We start from the raw sequence: 19,171 nt of genomic DNA, 5'->3' as shown, positions 1-19,171 counted from the left end.
TGTATTCACATTGTTGTCGTGTTTGGCAGAGCCTGATACTTTTGATGAGACATACTGCGAATGTAGAATGAAGAAAGTAGGAATCAGTCAGTATGTTCTGTTAATCAGATCCAATCATAATAATGTCGATTCGTGGTGGCAGACGGATTTTTATTTTATTTTAAATTACTATGCTAAATCGAGCTAATATCCGAGATACATGCAAAATAGCAAGGCTTCAATTAGTACAAAACTGTGCGGTTTTTTAGGTAGCACAACCATGAAGATAACATAAATCACAATTAAATTGAATTCCCTTTTCTACATGAGTAATAAACACGCACATTTTATAATGAAACATTGTTACAGATCGCATTAAGTACGTTCATTTTCCACATTTTATCCCTAAATATATTCCTTTAGACGCAAGCAATAATTTTGCGTTTTGTGTATATATTTTCGTGTTGTTATTATTTATTGTCTTTTCACCAGCAATGCGAGCGATGATGCTGGTACATTTCTGTAATAAGTGGGGATACGCCTCTTATCTGTTAGGATGGTATTAATGCTGGGAAAAGTATTTTGTGATTCCTTTATTGTATAATATTATGATGAAGATCTCAGAATTAATGATCCTAAGCAATTTGGTTTGATGTGTCGGTTGTTCTTTCATCAGTATCGTATGTAACACTGTATTTTACAATGTATCTCAGCATTCTAAATCACTCCTCAAATTTTGATAACCTTGATATTGAATGGATTTTCGTGGATTTTATCCCAGAAAAGAAGTTGTTAAATTCGTACGATTTAAAAAAAAAGATTAGGAAAAAATTAAAAAAATTTATTCAGCTGTCAGATCTGTGGGTCTAGAAATACGTAGGATCTGTTAAAAACGAAAATGTGATAATTGTTTGTACCACGGTAAATAAGTATTTCATTTTCTTTTACCAAAGGGAAAGCGAAGATGAAAATATGGTGGATTTTCGCTATATTTCAAGGTTTGTTCACCTCTTCATTGCATTTTTTTTTGATTCGGTTAGAGGTGAACTCATGTGGAAAATACTTTAAATTTCTCTAATGTAAGGCAAACATTATCGTCTGATTGATTCAAGTTCTCACACATAGGGTAAATAACATTTTTGCCTTTGAAACATAATTGAAACATAGTGTGAGGATCGGAAGAAACAAATGTTTGTGTAACCTCTAATTTCTACTTTTTAGCCCCGTACGAAGTACTGGGGGCTTATAAGATTAATATGCCGTTTGTAACATGTTGAATTGGAAGCAGACGGTAAGGGCAAAGAATTTGTCTATGTTCATAGATAACGAATCCGCAATAAAAAAAATGTCCGCCTGTCCGTCTGTCAAGTTCGAAAATGAGCATGGTAGGGTCGGTCCTTCCAGAGCTAGGGCCCTATAGGTGTTTTTCAGTCTTTCGACGATATCTACCGAAATACGCACGCAATAGCTGCTTGTGATATATCAAATGAAAGGTATTGACGAGTAGAACAAAGTTGCTGAACATTTTTTTTGTGTAAGATGCAACGAGGGCTTGTTGGGAGGGCTCAAAGGTCGTTACTCGGCCCTAAGTGTTTTTTGCACATAAATCGAGTAAATCTCATCCGATTTTGCTAGATTTAGTTTTTTATGGAAGGTAATTGAATACCGAAAAGAACGTGTCGAAAAAAGTTTCAAATTTGGGCCCTTGGACTAAGGCCGCTACTCGGCCCTAAGTGTTTTTTGCACATAAATCGACTAAATCTCATCCGATTTTGCTAGATTTAGTTTTTTATGGAAGGTAATGGAATACCGAAAAGAACGTGTCGAAAAAAATTTCAAATTTGGGCCCTTGGACTAAGGCCGCTACTCGGCCCTAAGTGTTTTTTGCACATAAATTGAGAAATTCTCATCCGATTTTGCTAGTTTTTGTTTCATTTGAGAGATAATTGAATGCCGAATAGAATGGTGGCAAAAAAAGTTTTAAATTTGGGTCCTTGGACTAAGGCCGCTACTCGGCCCTAAGTGTTTTTTGCACATAAATCGACTAAATCTCATCCGATTTTGCTAGATTTAGTTTTTTATGGAAGGTAATGGAATACCGAAAAGAACGTGTCGAAAAAAATTTCAAATTTGGGCCCTTGGACTAAGGCCGCTACTCGGCCCTAAGTGTTTTTTGCACATAAATTGAGAAATTCTCATCCGATTTTGCTAGTTTTTGTTTCATTTGAGAGATAATTGAATGCCGAATAGAATGGTGGCAAAAAAAGTTTTAAATTTGGGCCCTTGGTTTAAGGCCGCTACTCGGCCATAAGTGTTTTTTGCACATAAATCGAGTAAATATCATCCGATTTTCCTAATTTTTGTTTTATTTGAGAGGTACTTGAATACCCAATGGAAAGTTGGCAAAAAATTTTGGGTTTCTAAAATAATGTCGTTTTTTTTAGAGGTACTTCGTACGGGCTTTCGTAATTTCGCAATGCGCAATTTTAAAAATGAATACTTTCAGTAAATTTGACCATGCATTTTGGTAACAGACGCATTAGAGGGTTGTAGACGTATTAGGGTTCCGGGCGTATTACGGCTACGGACGTATTATGGTTACGGACGAAATAGGATTACGGGTCGTACGGGGCTAAGTCGCAGCAAACGCTCCGACTGTTCTGATGCCTTGTTTAAGGTAGGTGTAGTTGGGAGGTGATGTAACTTTTATCACATACGAGCGATGTTCGGATGTCAAAATTACTTAACTAGAAGTTTAATTCAAAAATTACACTTCAGTTCTACGTTGTTGTCTCGTTTTCGCTTATGTGATAAAATAGAGTACACACTTGTCACTATCAGTCTCGGCAAGCCTCTACTTCTTCGTGACAAGTGTGTAATATATATTACGCGCGGCTTAGCACATTAGCTCGATGCTAATAACACCGTTTTTAGTGATTTACATGTTGTTTTTTTTACCGATTGGCTTAGCCGGCTTAGCCCAGTGGCGCTGCAAATTTAAACGATGTGTTTAAGCGTTGCGCTGGAAATGAAATAGCCCAGTGGCGCTCTAACTCTTAATCCGACCCTGGCAAAACAGTTAACAAGTTCAAGCAATAACTCAACTAATAAATAGACTACAGGCTATGCCTAGTGTTTTTAGACCCGCACGAAGTACTGGGGTCTTATAGGTTTACGCATACGTTTGTAACACGTCGAATTGAACTCCCTGAGTAAGGGGAAACCTATTGTGATTGTTCAGAGAAAAAACATAGCTAACGCCGACCCGTATGAAACACCTATTCGTATCAAAAGCCTTTAATGTAAAACTCTTCATTTCTCTTACTTCAATCTCTTCTCTGATGAAAAGCTATTCGCCCTTTAAAATCGCTTACATTATCCACTCTTTGCCTTGTTATCATATACAAATAAATTGCCGGAGGCAATATAGACAGCCCCGTACGAAGTCAAATTTCATAAATTTCTATTTTAACAGCTATATACCACTATATTTACCTATACTATACTATACTATATTCACTATAAATAAACATTTCACAGATGACAATGCTATTATATAGCTCTATATGCCTGTATATAGCTCAATGTAGCTCTATATGCCTGTATATAGCTCAATATAGCTGAATATAGGTATGTATGTCCATATATAGGATGCCGAAAACACATAAACAATTACTTCTCTGTTAACAGAAACTCTCTAAGTACCATTTTTCCCAAGATATTTTACTTTTAATAAAATCCAATATGGCCGCCGGCAGCCATTTCGTTAGTAGACCGGAAATAGTACTGACGCTCTACATTCGTTAATACCTTTCAAACAAAAAAAAATTCATGAAATTCGGTCAAAATTTACTCGAGATATTGACAAAATACTCCACGTTCACTGTACGGCTCATTCCAAGAGACCTAGCTCACGCTCCGGTGAACCTAATTTCATAAACTTTTTTTTTTCCTGATTGGTACAGTCAATACCTATCTAATAAAGCGACGAAATATGTTCAAATTTGGGCGCCCTACAAAAACTGCTTGGCGCTCTGTATCTAGTTCACACCAAGGGCCCTAACTCAAGAGTCGGTGATCCAATTTCCATAAACTTTTTTTTTTGCTAGATCTCTTGGAGTGAGCTCATTTCCGGCTACTCGGCCGTACAGTGAAAGTGGAGTATTTTGTCAATATCTCGAGTAAACTTTGACCGAATTTCATGATTTTTTTTGTTTGAAAGGTATTAATAAATGTGAAGCGGCAGTACTATTTCCGCACGGCTGTCCTCAACGAAGATAAAGTTTTTCGAAAATGTAACCACAAAATGACTTCAGATCTGAGTTCTGGGACCTAAATAGAGATCAAAACCACTTTTCTTAGTCTTCACCTAGATCCTTCCCCATAATCGAATTCGAAGAAAACGATTTTCTCCATACATTTTCCCGATTATTCTGAAAACGACGAATTTTTTTTTTTGCGTAATGACGTTTTTATACTTTTTATCGATAAAGACCGTTATTCTGAGCAAAAAATTGTTCTACGACAAGTCTGTGAAATTTTCGTTTTTTTTATGAAGCAGCTATCATGTACCAAATTGTACTAAAAAAGGACCCTAAGCTAACTTTATATAAAAAACGAAAAATTTTACAGACTTGCCGTAGAACAATTTTTTGCTCAGAATAACGGTCTTTATCGATAAAAAATATAAAAACGTCATTAAGCAACTTTTTTTTTCGTCGCTTTCAGAATAATCGGGAAAATGTATGGAGAAAATCGTTTTCTTCGAATTCGACTATGGGGAAGGATCTAGGTGAAGACTAAGTAAAGTGGTTTTGATCTCTATTTAGGTCCCAGAACTCAGATCTGAAGTCATTTTGTGGGTACATTTTCGAAAAACTTTATCTTCGTTGAGGACAGCCGTGTCCGGTCTATTAACAAAGTGAAATATCTTGGGAAAAATGGGACCGGTGGCGACTCGCTTGACGAACGAATAATGCGATAACAAATTCCTTACCCCCTTCGATGGCTATGAATTCAATGAAAAAACTATTTCGTAATTTTTTCCTAGGCTGCGTAATGTATGGCACATTTTAAATGGGTAACTACGACAGTGCAGTCGTCATGCATTGATGTGCGTAGACTTGTCCGAAACATAGTATGTATTTGCTTCCCTTTAATGACAAAGAATCGCCTGACTCACATTTATCCGTAAAGATTGGGATGATGATAAATTGTAAATTCAAATGTTTCTTTATTCATCTGCTTGCACTTATAACTAGAATAACACTGTTTGTACTAACATAACGACTACGTGAATATAAATACAAAGTTAAAAAAAGGAAAATCACTCACTCTTGCGGACGAAGGACTTGGCTTAATTTTACATTTTCGCGTACACATTTTTTGGAATTATTTTTCGTTGCGCCGCTTTCACTTTAGAGATTTATGGATTTTGAGATGGTGTATTAAGTGAGACCTTTGATTTGAATTCTTTTTCATTTGTGAGACTTTTCACCTGCTAAAAATGAGTCGATTTAAATTGGGCAACTTTACTTTCGATCTAGAAACGCATAAACTAACCGCTGTGAACATCCATGTGAAACGACAAAGAATTTTTTTGTTGGAACGACTTCTTGCAAATACCACACATGAACGGCCCCTCACCTAAAGTAGAAATTCTCGTTTAAAACTTCTATTTTGTGGTATGTGTGAGTGTCATCTGCTATTTCCATGCCATCGATACAAGATTAGATGAAGTGCATTTCACTTACCAGAATGAATCCTTTGATGTCTTTTCAGAGACCTAGAATGTTTGAACGCAATACCACACTCCTTACATTTGCAAGGTTTTTCACCTGAAAATAAGTTTTGAAGTTCAGATATGGTGTCGCGCTGCTCTTGCAGACCTTTCTGTCTCTTCACTTACCAGAGTGCATCCGTTGATGTCTTCTCAAATGCTCTGATTGATTGAAAGCAGAATTACACTCCTTACACTGGTAGGGCTTCTCACCTGAAAATTATTTTTGAAGTTGAAATATTCCGTCGTGCTGCTCTTGCAGACTTTTCTGTCTCTTCACTTACCGGAATGAATCCGTTGATGTGTTCTCAAACTGCTTGATTGACTGAAAGCAGAATTACACTCCTTACACTGGTAGGGCTTCTCACCTGAAAATTATTTTTGAAGTTGAAATATTCCGTCGCGCTGCTCTTGCAGACTTTTCTGTCTCTTCACTTACCGGAATGAATCCGTTGATGTGTTCTCAAATTGTTTGATCGATTGAAAGCAGAATTACACTCCTTACACTGGTAGGGCTTCTCACCTGAAAATTATTTTTGAAGTTGAAATATTCCGTCGCGCTGCTCTTGCAGACTTTTCTGTCTCGTCACTTACCAGAGTGAGTCCGTTGATGTGTTCTCAAATTGCCTAATCGATTGAAAGCAGAATTACACTCCTTACACTGGTAGGGCTTCTCACCTGAAAATTACTTTTGAAGTTGAACTATTGCGTAGCGTTGCTCTTGCAGACTTTTCTTTTCACTTACCAGAGTGAGTCCGTTGATGTGTTCTCAAATTGTCTGATCGATTGAAAGCGGCACTGCTCTCCTCACACTGAAATGGCTTCTCACCTAGAAAATAAAATTTTAAGCAGAATTTCTCTCAGACGAAAAAATGGCTACCACCAGTTATATTTCTGCATACTTACCACTATGGATCCTCAAATGAACGGTAAAATTGCTCTTCCTATTGAATTGCTTTTTACACTCTCCACAGGTATAAATTTTCGATCCTTTTCGAGGTTGGACAAAAGTCAGTTTTATCGGTTCACATTGTGAAAAGTTATTTCGAGAAAAAAACTTACTTTTACGAGAGTTTCGTGGGTTTTCAGCAGATGTCTCGGTGCTGCCTAAATTACACGTACTATGTTTCCCATAAGCTTTCCTAATCCGGATGGAGCGAACCTAAAGCAATGAACGAAAAATCAGCAAACACTTGAGCTCGGAGCAACGAACGAGCATTTAGTTTTGAAGAAAGAATTGAAATATTTCCAGACTTTATGAAGACTTGACCAGCACAAAAACACAATTTCTATGACAAATAACCTTGGGTCAACTAAAGTCGAGCAATATACCTGTTTAATCCTCAATGAGCGTTCTGATTGGTTCAAATTATCTTCTTGATATAACGGCATTGGGTGTTCTGGCCGCCCTAATTCTGAGGCATCGTCGATCGATTGCGTTATGTCCGCTGTAGGCGACTGCACACCCTCGATTCTGAAATTAGTCCTCGTGAATTGAAAAAGTTGTAGAGCGATCCCCGTCCTTACTCTTGAAGTTGTTCCATTCGACCAGAGTCACTTAGTGGCGATAGTTCATTCGTTGTGTTAGTGACAATTTCATTGATTTCATTGAACTGCGTTCCGTCACTAGGTTCAGCTGCTGGTTCTTGATCAACCTGTGAAAATGCATTACGGTCATGGTTCGTAGTGCAGCAAAGTATAATCAGAGCTCACTTGTGTGTTCTGCAGGCTTTCGTCTATCCGACTCGTCTGGTGAAGCTCGGTTAAGGTGTTCAACTGCTGTCGCAATTGTAATATCATTTCATCTTGCTGCTTCGTGTGACTGTTCACAGCCAAGTTATTCTTTAGCAATTCTAGAATCATGTCCTGCTGCTGTTTCAATTGACTTATTATAGTCATAAACTCTCCACCTGATACCGTCGAATTTGTCTGTATCTCACAACCACAGCCGTTTTTGATCGGACTGATTTCTTCGCAGTTTTCTTCGACGAAGTTGCTAATGTGGCTACGTATCACTTTGTTATGATTAGTTTTCGGTAGTCGGATGCCACAATCACTTGGAGCTCTGTCGTAGAGTCCAGCGTCTGATTCAACTGCTGGAAATTCCGATCCGAACTCGGTTAACATTTCGTCCAGATATACACTATCACATCTACTGTGATTCAGAAGGAGACTATCGAAGGTGACAGTAGTATTATTGAAATGTTCAAGTTGCAGTCGTTCAACTTCCGATAGAATTGTTTGGAACAATCCTTCTGCAGGAATTCCAGCAAATGAATCGTCCATGTCCCGCTGTTTTTAAAAAAAAAAAACAAATTTGTTTAACGTTCGCATTCTTTCTGATGATCTCAATTTTAAAATTATGTTTATCGCAAACGACTGTACTGGTTGTCCAGATTAAACAAAATAATTGAAATAATTACGAAGAGAAAATGTTGAAAATCGCGTTGCTCTCAACGGCGAGTTTCTATGTATCCAGTAACATTCAAGATTCAATTCTTTACCTCTAATGGATCCATTTCACTCTAGTAACACTCAGTAATTAAATCTTAATTAAAAAACACAAAACGAATGTGAAAGTAGCTGTAAATCGAATAAAATCTCGATATGAACAGTTAACACAAAAACGAAACAGAAGAAAACGTGTTATCGAATGCGTCAAATTCAACAAGTCAAAATGTGTACAGTACTAGAATAAAACCTAAAGACCTCTGATTAGCGCTTAGAAAATCATAATCTATCAATGAAATAAATATGTGAGTACTAGAATGCGTAAACTTATTCCCTTGACTGAAATTCAGGGTCTTACACCAGAAAATACCGAAAAATGTGGGTAACAAAAAGGTTCACTGTGATTGAAAATGTATGAAATGCTATGAAAAACGTTAAATGTGGGTAACAAAAAATCGTTGAGGGCACGATAACTTGAGTAATTCTCAACCAATTTGGATGATTCTTTTTTTTAAATACGTGGAATTAAAATCCCGAGGCTAAGTTCGAAGATGGAAGCTATCCGAGAAAAACGGGATTTTATACTGTTGATCATAGCCTCAATTAAAAAAGATTACTTTGATGAAATTTGATTTTGTTTGGTAGTGTGGGTAAATCATATAAGTTTGTTTTCGACGTGCATGAAACTAGTAGGAAAAATAATTTCATCATTCGATGCCCATCTTTTAACGTGTAAACATCTCTTACTAGTGAACTAGGAACTACTAACAACTTGATAGTTGACTATCAAATTTGATAGTTGACTAACAACTTGACAGTTGATTATCAAGTTGTTTGTCATTTATCAAGGATGTAGTTTTTTACTCCCTTTACAAGCACATCTTACGCCAGCAAAATGCCTGTTATCAAATTAGCACACTTTGATTAAAAAGTATAAGAAATTTTAATTTTAATAAAAAAGTTAAATTTTTGCAGGCAATATACAGTCGAAGAAATTTAGTTTTCGGGTTTTCCAAAGGTATTAATCTTATTTAACCCACACTTTATCCCACAACATTGGAATCCACAAATTTAAATTTAGTTAACTCAGCGGTCGCAATGACGGCGCTGCAGTCACGATTTCAAAATGTGATATAGGGTGGATAAACTAAATTTTGGTTTTGGTTACATTTTCTCTTGGTTTTTAATTATTATATTAGGCTTCTAAATTAAGAGTAAATTTATGCAATATAAACCGTTTGAGTTTGAAAAAAGATGTTTTGTATCAGTGAACGATATAGGAAAGCGTTCAGTACGTCTCAACATACAAAAGAACGTAAAATATAATTGTACATTTAGCCACCCTACGTCCGTCATCGCTTCTATTGTCTTCAAAAACATATTGTGTGCTTGTCATGATATGTATCAGACGTTTGTTTATTTATGTGTCTCATCTAAAATGCTGGCCAGCAAAATTTTGATCATTAAATTCAACGGCAAAATTGATCTAAATGTTAAAATAATTGTGAATAATAGTGAAGTTAATGTGGTTTTGTTTTCTCTTCATAAAGGAATTTGCATCAGTTCGATGTAAAGTGCGGAGTACCATTAGAAAAAAAACTTGTCGCTGAAGAATGATCAAAAAGTTGCTGGACGCAATAGCTTCAACTAATGCTTTGCAGGATATAGAATCAAAATTAGAGAAACACCAAGAGCCGTCCATTTGAAATCTTCATCATCATCATTTCAACTAAAGGTTTTTTTTAACGAAACGAAAGTTCGCTCGCAGATTCGGATCGGAACATCTCATTCGTTTTCGCTAAAGCTCGTAGCCGTCATTAATCATGATTCCCATGAAGAATCGCCAAAAATAAAAAATTGGCAAGGGATGAAGAAACGCCGGCAAAAACAAAGAATGATAAATTTGTCTTTGTTGCGTTTCTTCACACTTTGGCGATTCTTCGTGGTGATTAAACAAATCCTTGGAAATTTATCCTTTTACGAAATTTATCTAAAAGGCGTTATTTGTTCGAAGCTAGTGAATCTATCCTTTTATAAAAGTTACGAAATGCTGCCTGGTTCGATCCTAAGGAAACTCTTATTTTACGTCAGGTAACGGCATCTTGTTCGATCCTAGGGAATTCATACTTTAACGAAAGATCCCGAGGACACTATCATTTTACGAAAGATAATGTAGAGACATTTCAAAAACGTATTTTTACACCTTGGCGTTTCCTCACACTCTGGCGATTTTTCTCTTCTTCTCTTCACACTCTATCGATTTTTCTTGGCAACTCATCATTATGGTTGATTTGTTAAATCAACAAGAAAAATCGCCATAATGTGAAGAAAAACCAAGAAATATCGCCAAAGAGTAAAGAAACTCCAAGGATCATAGAGAATTGAAAATTTGTCTTTATGGCGTTTCTTCACACTTCTGAGACTTTTCTTGATGATTTAACAAATCAACTAAATATGATGAATTGTCAAGAAAAATCGCCAAAGTGTGAAGAAACTCCAAAATATGACAAATGCCAAATAATACAATATTGTCGATTTGACTATAACTTTTATTTAGAAAAAGATTGTACGGGACAGTATGTACTGCATATCATATAATTCCTCTATCTTGTGTTTATCTGTGTTCTACGAAGCCAAAATATAATTTCGGACTACAAGTAAACCGTCTCGACTGCCCAGTAGTTATTTTCCTAAGTTCCTAATGAGTGCAAAAAGGCTATTTCAACATTAGTTAGGAAAGCATAATTTTTATGTGAATGTTTCTGAGGTTTTCCATCTAATATTTTCATGAAGTTACAAATAATCCACAGAAAATTTTATTACCCTAGAACGAGGTCGGAAATACATCAAATAAATCAAATAGAAAACAGACTTGGAAATTGTTATTTTGTCTAAAAGTTGATATTAAAATTCTTTGGAAATCGTAAATCGCATAATTGCATGAGCAGGCATCTCAGGATTATAAATCAGGAACTTTGAAGTTCGTCATATATTCATATTCTTATCTTATTCCTGACCAGATTCTGTTTTCATGATTGAGCTCAATCATGAGCTTCACTTATACAAAGAGTTGAATTTATTTCCTATGCCAAATTGTAATTTGGCGAAAAAGAATGTTCCGAATCTGCGTTTCGTTTAAAAAAAAGCCTTTAGTTGAAATGATGATTGTGAAGATTTCAAATGGACGGCTCTTGGTGTTTCTCTAATTTTTATTCTATATCCTGCAAAGCATTAATTGTAGCTACTGCGTCCAGCAACTTTTTGATCATTCTTCAGCGACAAGTTTTTTTTTCTAATGGTGCTCCGCACTTTACATCCTGATGCAAATTCCTTTATGAAGAGAAAACAAAACCACATTAACTTCACTATTATTCACAATTATTTTAACATTTAGATCAATTTGGCCGTTGAATTTAATGATCAAAATTTTGCTGGCCAGCATTTTAGATGAGACACATAAATAAACAAACGTCTGATACATATCATGACAAGCACACAATATGTTTTTGAAGACAATAGAAGCGATGACGGACGTAGGGTGGCTAAATGTACAATTATATTTTACGTTCTTTTGTATGTTGAGACGTACTGAACGCTTTCCTATATCGTTCACTGATACAAAACATCTTTTTTCAAACTCAAACGGTTTATATTGCATAAATTTACTCTTAATTTAGAAGCCTAATATAATAATTAAAAACCAAGAGAAAATGTAACCAAAACCAAAATTTAATTAGCCACCCTATATCACATTTTGAAATCGTGACTGCAGCGCCGTCATTGTGACCGTTGTGTTAACTAAATTTAAATTTGTGGATTCCATTGTTGTGGGATAAAGTGTGGGTTAAATAAGATTAATACCTTTGGAAAACCCGAAATCTAAATTTCCTCGACTGTAAGATGAATTATCTTAACTAATTTCTGAAGATTTTTTTAAAATACATGGAATTAAATGAATCAAAGAGAATATTGTAAAAATTTTAGTGTGAATTTTGCGGCCAGAGCGAAACGAGGGCCGTAATTCACAAGAGTCGGGACATTTTATTCACGATTGAAGGTTTTGTATATGGAAAGTTATATTCGAGGGATTATTTTTTCTCGGTCTACCAATAAATTTCTCCTTTTACAAATATGTTTAATCCCTTTACCATTTTAGAGTCGAATTTGTTACCAATTTACCGAAAATATTGGTAAACTGAGTTATTTTTAACGATGAACCAAAAACTAATAAATTTCAATTTCAATTTATTTGTAATCAAAGAACAAAAAGGATCACTCCTTATACAAATGTTCCGACGTTAACAAAGTATAATTTTTTTTTAAAATAAACAAAAACAAGAAAGAAATGAGTGAAAGTAGTACAATTTAACTTGAGCCTCAATCAAAAAAGAAAAAAAAACTGAAGATAACAAAAAATAAAAATAAAAATAAAAGACAATAAAGAAGAGTCATAGCGGACTGTACGCATCAACAACATAATCAAAAACCAATGACAACATATAAGTTCATAACGATAAAGATATACCAACAATGCCTGTGTGCTATTACTGAAACGGTAAAGGTCGTAAGGTATGGTATGGTATGGTATGGTACCAGTGGACGGTGTGAAACATTTGTTCCAATTACTCAAATAAAGTAATAAAGTTCATTTATTACCATGTGAAGGTATATTAGGGACTTCTTTTTTTACGCAAAAGTGTAAGAGAAGAACATCTATCGCACTTTTTTATTTTGTGAAACAGTCCTGGTTCCACATTCACAAATAGACTTCGTATCTACTCTGATGTAACGAAAAGGCAAATCAAACAGAATAATAGACAGCTCATACGATTGGTAATCTACACGAGTCATATTTTATCTATGATTTGAGGTTGATTGAAAATCTTGAAAATTAAAATTGAAAATTGAAAATTGAGAGCTCAAAAAGTGGTCAAAATCATTCCACCTTACGCTCGATGGTTTCCAAGGAAAAAAAATTTGTCACATTTTACTGTCATTTGCGTGGAGTCATTAATATAGTAAATATGTTATGTGTTATCACATAGGCGCAGTGTTCGGATGTCAAAATTACTTACCTAGAAGAATAATTCAAAAATTACGCTTCAGTTCTATGTTGTTGTCTCGTTTTCGCTTGTGTGATAAAATAGAGTACACAGTTGTCACTATCAGTCTCGGCAAGCCTCGACTTCTTCGTGACAAGTGTGTAATATATATTAATGTGACAAGTTTTTATGAATACGTCAAAAATACATTTAGAAAAGTGTCAGTCAAGGGACCTGACCCGCCCAAAAGGTGGGACCTAGTAGTGTGGGTGTTAAATAACGTCTGGGCGCAGATTCTCAAAGAATTCGTAAATTTAGGAATTCGTAATTTCTCAGTTTTTATGGGATTTTATACACGCAACTGTCAAGTTACGAATATTTGAAGTTATTGGTGCATGAGAATTTAGGCGCTGGTTAAATGTATGGGAAAAACTTCCTTTCCTAACGTTATGTTGATCCTTTTTTAATTAAAGCCGGCTATTCCCACTACGTGCATAGCATTCGACCCATTTTGAAAAATTTTACCCAGCACATTTTTTCCTTGATTTCTTTTTAAAAACAAAAAAGTCTCACCTCATCTTTCCATGTATTCCGGAATTCTGATAAAAAAATCGTTGTGAGATACATCAGATACATAGATTACGAGATCTTTTAAGGAAAACAAATTTGGTTAAAATAGTATTTTTCCAACGCATGCTAAAAGGCTTTTCCAGCGAACGAGAGGTTGGAATGCGATTGTGAACCTCGATAAACCTCGGTTCACAAACACGCATTCTCATGTTACAATACCCTCTCAGCTCACACATACACCTCGAATTTTTAGACCCGTACAAAGTACTGGGGTCTTATAGGTTTACGCATACGTTTGTAACACGTCGAATTGGACTCCCTGAGTAAGGGGAAACCTATTGTGGTTGTCTAGAGATGCCAAATCCGCGAAAAAAAATATGTCCGTCTGTCCGTCTGTCTGTCTGCACGATAACTTGAGTAAAACGCATCCGATTTTGAAAATTCTTTTTTTTCCCGTTTGGTAATGTCAAAAGACAGGCTAAGTTCGAAGATGAGTGATTTTGGATCGACCCCTCCCGAGCTGTGGCCCAATAAGTGCTTTACGGTTTTTCGAAGATATCTCCGGACATTTAAACGTTAAACTTGTAAGTGATACGTCAAATAAAAGGTATTTACAATACCGATCGACAAAAAAAAAGTTTATGGAAATCGGATGACCGACTCGTGAGTTAGACCCCTTGGTGTGGAACAGGCACACCGCCGTTTTTGCTTGTAGGTCGGCCACATTTGAACATATTTCGTCTGTTTTAGCTTTATTAGATAGGTATTGACCGTACCATAAAAAATTACCTACTTATGTAAAATACTATTTCGACTCGTGCCATTTAATGGCGTTCACATTCGCCTTTCATCGAAAATCACGAAAAACACCAAAAATTGTCGATTTAAAAATATAGATTAAGGAACTTGTTTATGTATTGTCCGTATTGTCAGTGGATCGCCACCGGTTTCTGGTGGGTTTTGATTTTTGTTTGTTACACGTTGCCACACGTTATTGACAACTTCAAGATATTTCAATTGGGAGGTTACGCTGATCGTTTGGTGAAAAAGGACTTCACCTAGCACAAATTAAAGGCCTTGGAAATAGTTTCACAGTGCAATGTGGGCCACATAGAGAAACTTAATTTCAAAACCACCGAAACCCCGTGCTACCATCTACATTAAAAACACGTACCGAGCGAGTTAATCTTAATCTATTGCAGCAATACTACAACGATTCTTGACATCGTTCGTTTTTGAATAGAGAAGTCTCCCAGGTTGCTATGTCTACTACAATAATGATCAATAAAGCGCAATGTTTCCAGTTTGTTAACTCTAGGTTAACAATTTCCAATATTCAATCCCTACATTTGCCTATGTGTTAGTGGGGAACATTTTGACATTTTCTAAATATGCAAATTCGATTAAAAGTCATATTTGCGATGAAAGGCGAATCTAATAGTTATTTCTGTTAAAAGACTAATCTTTCAGACAACTAGTTAAACACGTCTTTATTGAATGACTTCAAGAAACAGAATGAAAATTATTGGTTTCCTCATTTTGTACAAGTAAATTTGGTTCCTTTGAATGTAAATTGTACTGTCAACACTCCTCCTTAATTTACAAAAACACAACTCCTGCTAAATTCGCTGAATCATAGAATTCCGCTACACCTTCAAAACGAATAATCGGTCTGGTAGGACTCATCGTCATCGTACATGACTGTCTTCTTGGCTGTGTGGTTGGATGTGTCTTCATTTTCCTTTTCACCTTGCTTTGATAGCCATGTTTTGTACCGACTACAGTCCTTCTTTATGTGACCCATTCTCTTGCAGAAGTAGCATTCGGTTGATACAGCCAATGCCGATTCCGATTCATCATAATTTGAATTGTTTGAACGCCGTTGATATTCGCCCAACACCTTTTGTTGAACAAACCCGAATGATAAGTCATCTTCTTCTCTTGCTTCCAATGCAGTAATAAGTGTATCGTAACTTTTTGGTAAACTACTTAACAGCATTGCCACATTCCACGACTCCGAGATTTCTTCTTCACCAATATCAACCAATTTTTGAAACAAATTGCTCATTTCGTTTATGTGAGTTTCAACATTACCGTTCTCTGCCATTTTCAAGCTGTAAATAGATCAGTGTCAAATAACGGTTTTTCTATCAAAATAGTGTCAAATGAGTTGTCAATTTCACAAAGCTAACCTCAAACAATGACAGCTCCATATAAATTTTTCTAACATTGTGGTTAACTTTGTGAAAATGACAGCTCATTTGACATCTCAAACGACATTGACAATGATCTATTTGTCGCATGATATGAACTTTGTTGCTTAGAGTTGCTTTTTCATGGTATTTTCGTAACGCTTCCCACGAGTCCCAGGCTGTAGCCTTTCTTCGAATGTGAGCGAGCTGATCATCCTCAACAGCCAAACCAATTAGTGCTCGGGCTTTGTTATCAAGCTTTTTCCACTCTTCTTCCTCCGCTGCTGCTGCTGCTGCCGCTGCTACACCATTTCCACCTGCCACTACTGCATTTTGTACCACTCGAATTTTCATTACTTTTTCCCATAGATTTTTTTTGATGAGAATTAGTTCCATTTTGTACTTCCAGGTTGAGTAATTCGAATTGTTTAATTTTACAATCCTGGATTCTTTTAAATCTGGCATTTTGTTTCCACTATTTTCCTTACTTGCATCTGCCGTTTTACCTTAGTTTGCATCCGCCGTTTTCCTTAGTTTGCATCCGCAGTTCCAGAGTTTTCCTTAGTTTTTCTTTAGTTTGCATCCGCAGTTTTCCTTAGTTTTTCTTTAATGATTCTGCGACTTAATCAACTAATTATCTGGTGTCTGGGCACCATAACCTGTTAAAAGACTAATCTTTCAGACAACTAGTTAAACACGTCTTTATTGAATGACTTCAAGAAACAGAATGAAAATTATTAGTTTCCTTATTTTGTACAAGTAAATTAGGTTCCTTTGATTGAATGTAAATTGTACTGTCAACAATTTCTTGAGTTATTTACGTCACAAGGACATTTCATTTTAGCGTGACTACCCATTCTATAGTTGACCATCACATTGCAAAAATGATCCATTATCTGTGGATTATACTCATTAGCCCCGTACGAAGTACAAAGGGGCTTATAGGATTACGATGCCGTGTGTAATTGATGGAATTCGAAGCAGACGGTAAGGGCAAAGTGTTTGCCTATGTTCATAGATGACGAATCTGCAATAAAAATTTTGTCTGTCCGTCTGTCCGTCTGTCCGTCTGTCACGTCGATATCTTGAGTAAATCAAATCCGATTTCAAATTTTTTTTTTCCCTGAAAGATAGTCGAAATAGTGAGGCTGAGTTCGAAGATGGGCATATTCGGGTCGGCCCTTCGTGAGTTAGGGCCACCTAAGTGATTTAAGGTCTTTTGGTGATATTTATGGCAAAATAAACGATGGAAATGTAAATGACACGGCAAATGATAGGTATTGTCAATACCAATCCAGGAAAAAAAAGTTTTTTTTAAATCGGGTGAGTGGACCGCGAGTTAGGGCCTTAGAAGTGAAATGCTACTAGGTCCCTATGTGTATTTTACATAGAACTCGAGTAAATTTCATTCGTTTTTCGTAATTTTTGTTTGATTTGGAAGGTAATCGAATGCCGAATAGAATGTTGTTGAAAAAAAATTAAATTTGGGTCCTTGGCCTAAGGCCGCTACTAGGGCCCTATGTGTATTTCACATATAACTCGAGTAAATTTCATCCGTTTTTCGTAATTTTTGTTTCATTTGGAAGGTAATCAAAGGCCGAATAGAATGTCGTTGAAAAAAAATTAAATTTGGGTCCTTGGACTTAGGCCACTACTAGGGCCCTATGTGTATTTTACATATAACTCGAGCAAATTTCATCCGTTTTTCGTAATTTTTGTTTCATTTGGAAGGTAATCAAAGGCCGAATAGAATGTAGTTGAAAAAAATTTTAAATTTGGGTCCTCGGACTGAGGCCGATACTAGGCCCTTCAAAAAAATAAAATTTTAGGGCGATTTGAAATTTTTGTTTCATTTGAAAGGAACGTCGTACGGGGCTTCGTAATTGCGCTATGCGCAATTTGTAAGATGTACATATTACATAATAATTTTACTTTAACTACATTAACCGGCGCAATAGGCTTACGGTCAAAGTAGGGTGACAGACGCACTAGGGTCACGTACGCAATAGATATACGGGTTTGTACGGGGCTCAGTCGCAGCAAACGCTCCGACTGTTCTGATGGCTCGTTTTTCTATATGGATATATATTGTCGTATGGTAGAGGATGGTAGTTAATCAGAATACAGTGGATGCTGCTACGTACTTCATTATTTCGGAAACAAGTTTGTGATACTCGCAAAGTAGCTCGTGTGTTTTGAGCAACTTACTTCGGAAACTGTTTTTTTAACAAGTGGCTGGGATATACAAACTCAACACTTCGAAAAGACAGTTAAGCTCAAAAACACACTTGTGAGTTTTCTTTTATCACAAAATGATAACATCATGTAATGAATTACTTTCGCAGCATCCATTGTAACCTTCGGCTCTGGATACGAACTTTCCTCATCAAATAGCCTACAAATTTTTACATATGTTTGCGTATGTGTCATGACTACTATCTTTACGAGAAAATGCAAGGCGTATTTCAATTGCATATGCCTCCGAATATTTCTTATGTTCATGCCAGAAGCAGAGTTGTGGACTAGGACAATGACAACTCACGATAGCAGAAATTTGTATTTTCATTAAGACATTGAGAGTCCTGTGAAATAGTGCTCAAATCCACAATCTATAGAACTGCACAGCATTACAAAGTGAAGCCTAATCGTTTATGTTTGAATATTATAAATAGGAAGCGAAGAGAATACAATCTTCGACCAACTTAACATTAATTTTTCATATGAACGCTTTTAATGATTCATATTGAGCACACAACTATACAGAAAAATCCAATAATACATCCGCATCCATCAAAAACACATCTAAATAGGTTATTTAAGATAATCAAAAATGAATGATATTTCCATTTATACAAACGCAATAAATCGCCTTTTCTTACGAAGAAAAAAAAACCAGCCATATGCTCTCACATCCAAACCCCCTCGTTTCATAACCATAAACCTAAACATATTTACCACACTCGTCGATTCCGAACCATAGATAATACAAAAGGAAGAAAAAAGAGAAAATCAAATCAGCATCTTTATAACATTATATCGCATGGAAAAACTCCGGGAAAATGAGGAAAAACTAACGGAGAAAAACTTGTTCTTTCAGAAAAGGCTCAAAATGTTTTTGTTTGGTTCTGTGAGCACACACATATAAACACACGACTACA

The 19,171-nt window shown here is 35.9% G+C and overlaps 2 protein-coding genes across 5 annotated transcripts in view; one reads left to right on the top strand and one right to left on the bottom strand.

Moving 5' to 3' along the window:
• LOC119083231 (zinc finger protein 271-like) overlaps positions 1 to 19,171 on the top strand; it is a 700,255-nt gene that overhangs the window by 195,544 nt on the left and 485,540 nt on the right. The gene's annotated exons all lie outside the window — the stretch shown is intronic.
• On the bottom strand, positions 5,401 to 8,443 carry LOC119083260 (zinc finger protein 415-like). Of its 4 annotated transcripts, XM_037192937.1 has the most exons (14): positions 8,263 to 8,426; positions 7,472 to 8,050; positions 7,286 to 7,413; positions 7,091 to 7,232; positions 6,821 to 6,920; positions 6,665 to 6,748; positions 6,504 to 6,587; positions 6,353 to 6,436; positions 6,198 to 6,281; positions 6,043 to 6,126; positions 5,888 to 5,971; positions 5,733 to 5,816; positions 5,542 to 5,625; positions 5,401 to 5,479 (listed from the first exon to the last, which is right to left on the bottom strand). In XM_037192937.1, the coding sequence occupies exons 1-14, from the start codon at positions 8,275 to 8,277 to the stop codon at positions 5,457 to 5,459; spliced, it is 1,659 nt and encodes a 552-aa protein (XP_037048832.1). In that variant the 5' UTR covers positions 8,278 to 8,426; the 3' UTR covers positions 5,401 to 5,456. The 4 variants fall into 4 exon arrangements, with proteins under 4 accessions (XP_037048832.1, XP_037048835.1, XP_037048834.1 ...); XM_037192940.1 differs by lacking the exon at positions 6,504 to 6,587 and having other exon boundaries at positions 8,263 to 8,443; XM_037192939.1 differs by lacking the exon at positions 6,353 to 6,436.

Source organism: Bradysia coprophila, unplaced genomic scaffold, assembly GCF_014529535.1.
Source record: "Bradysia coprophila strain Holo2 unplaced genomic scaffold, BU_Bcop_v1 contig_583, whole genome shotgun sequence".
Lineage (NCBI taxonomy): Eukaryota > Metazoa > Arthropoda > Insecta > Diptera > Sciaridae > Bradysia > Bradysia coprophila.
Note: the sequence above shows the minus strand (reverse complement) of the source record. Positions and strands in the feature narration are given on the sequence as shown.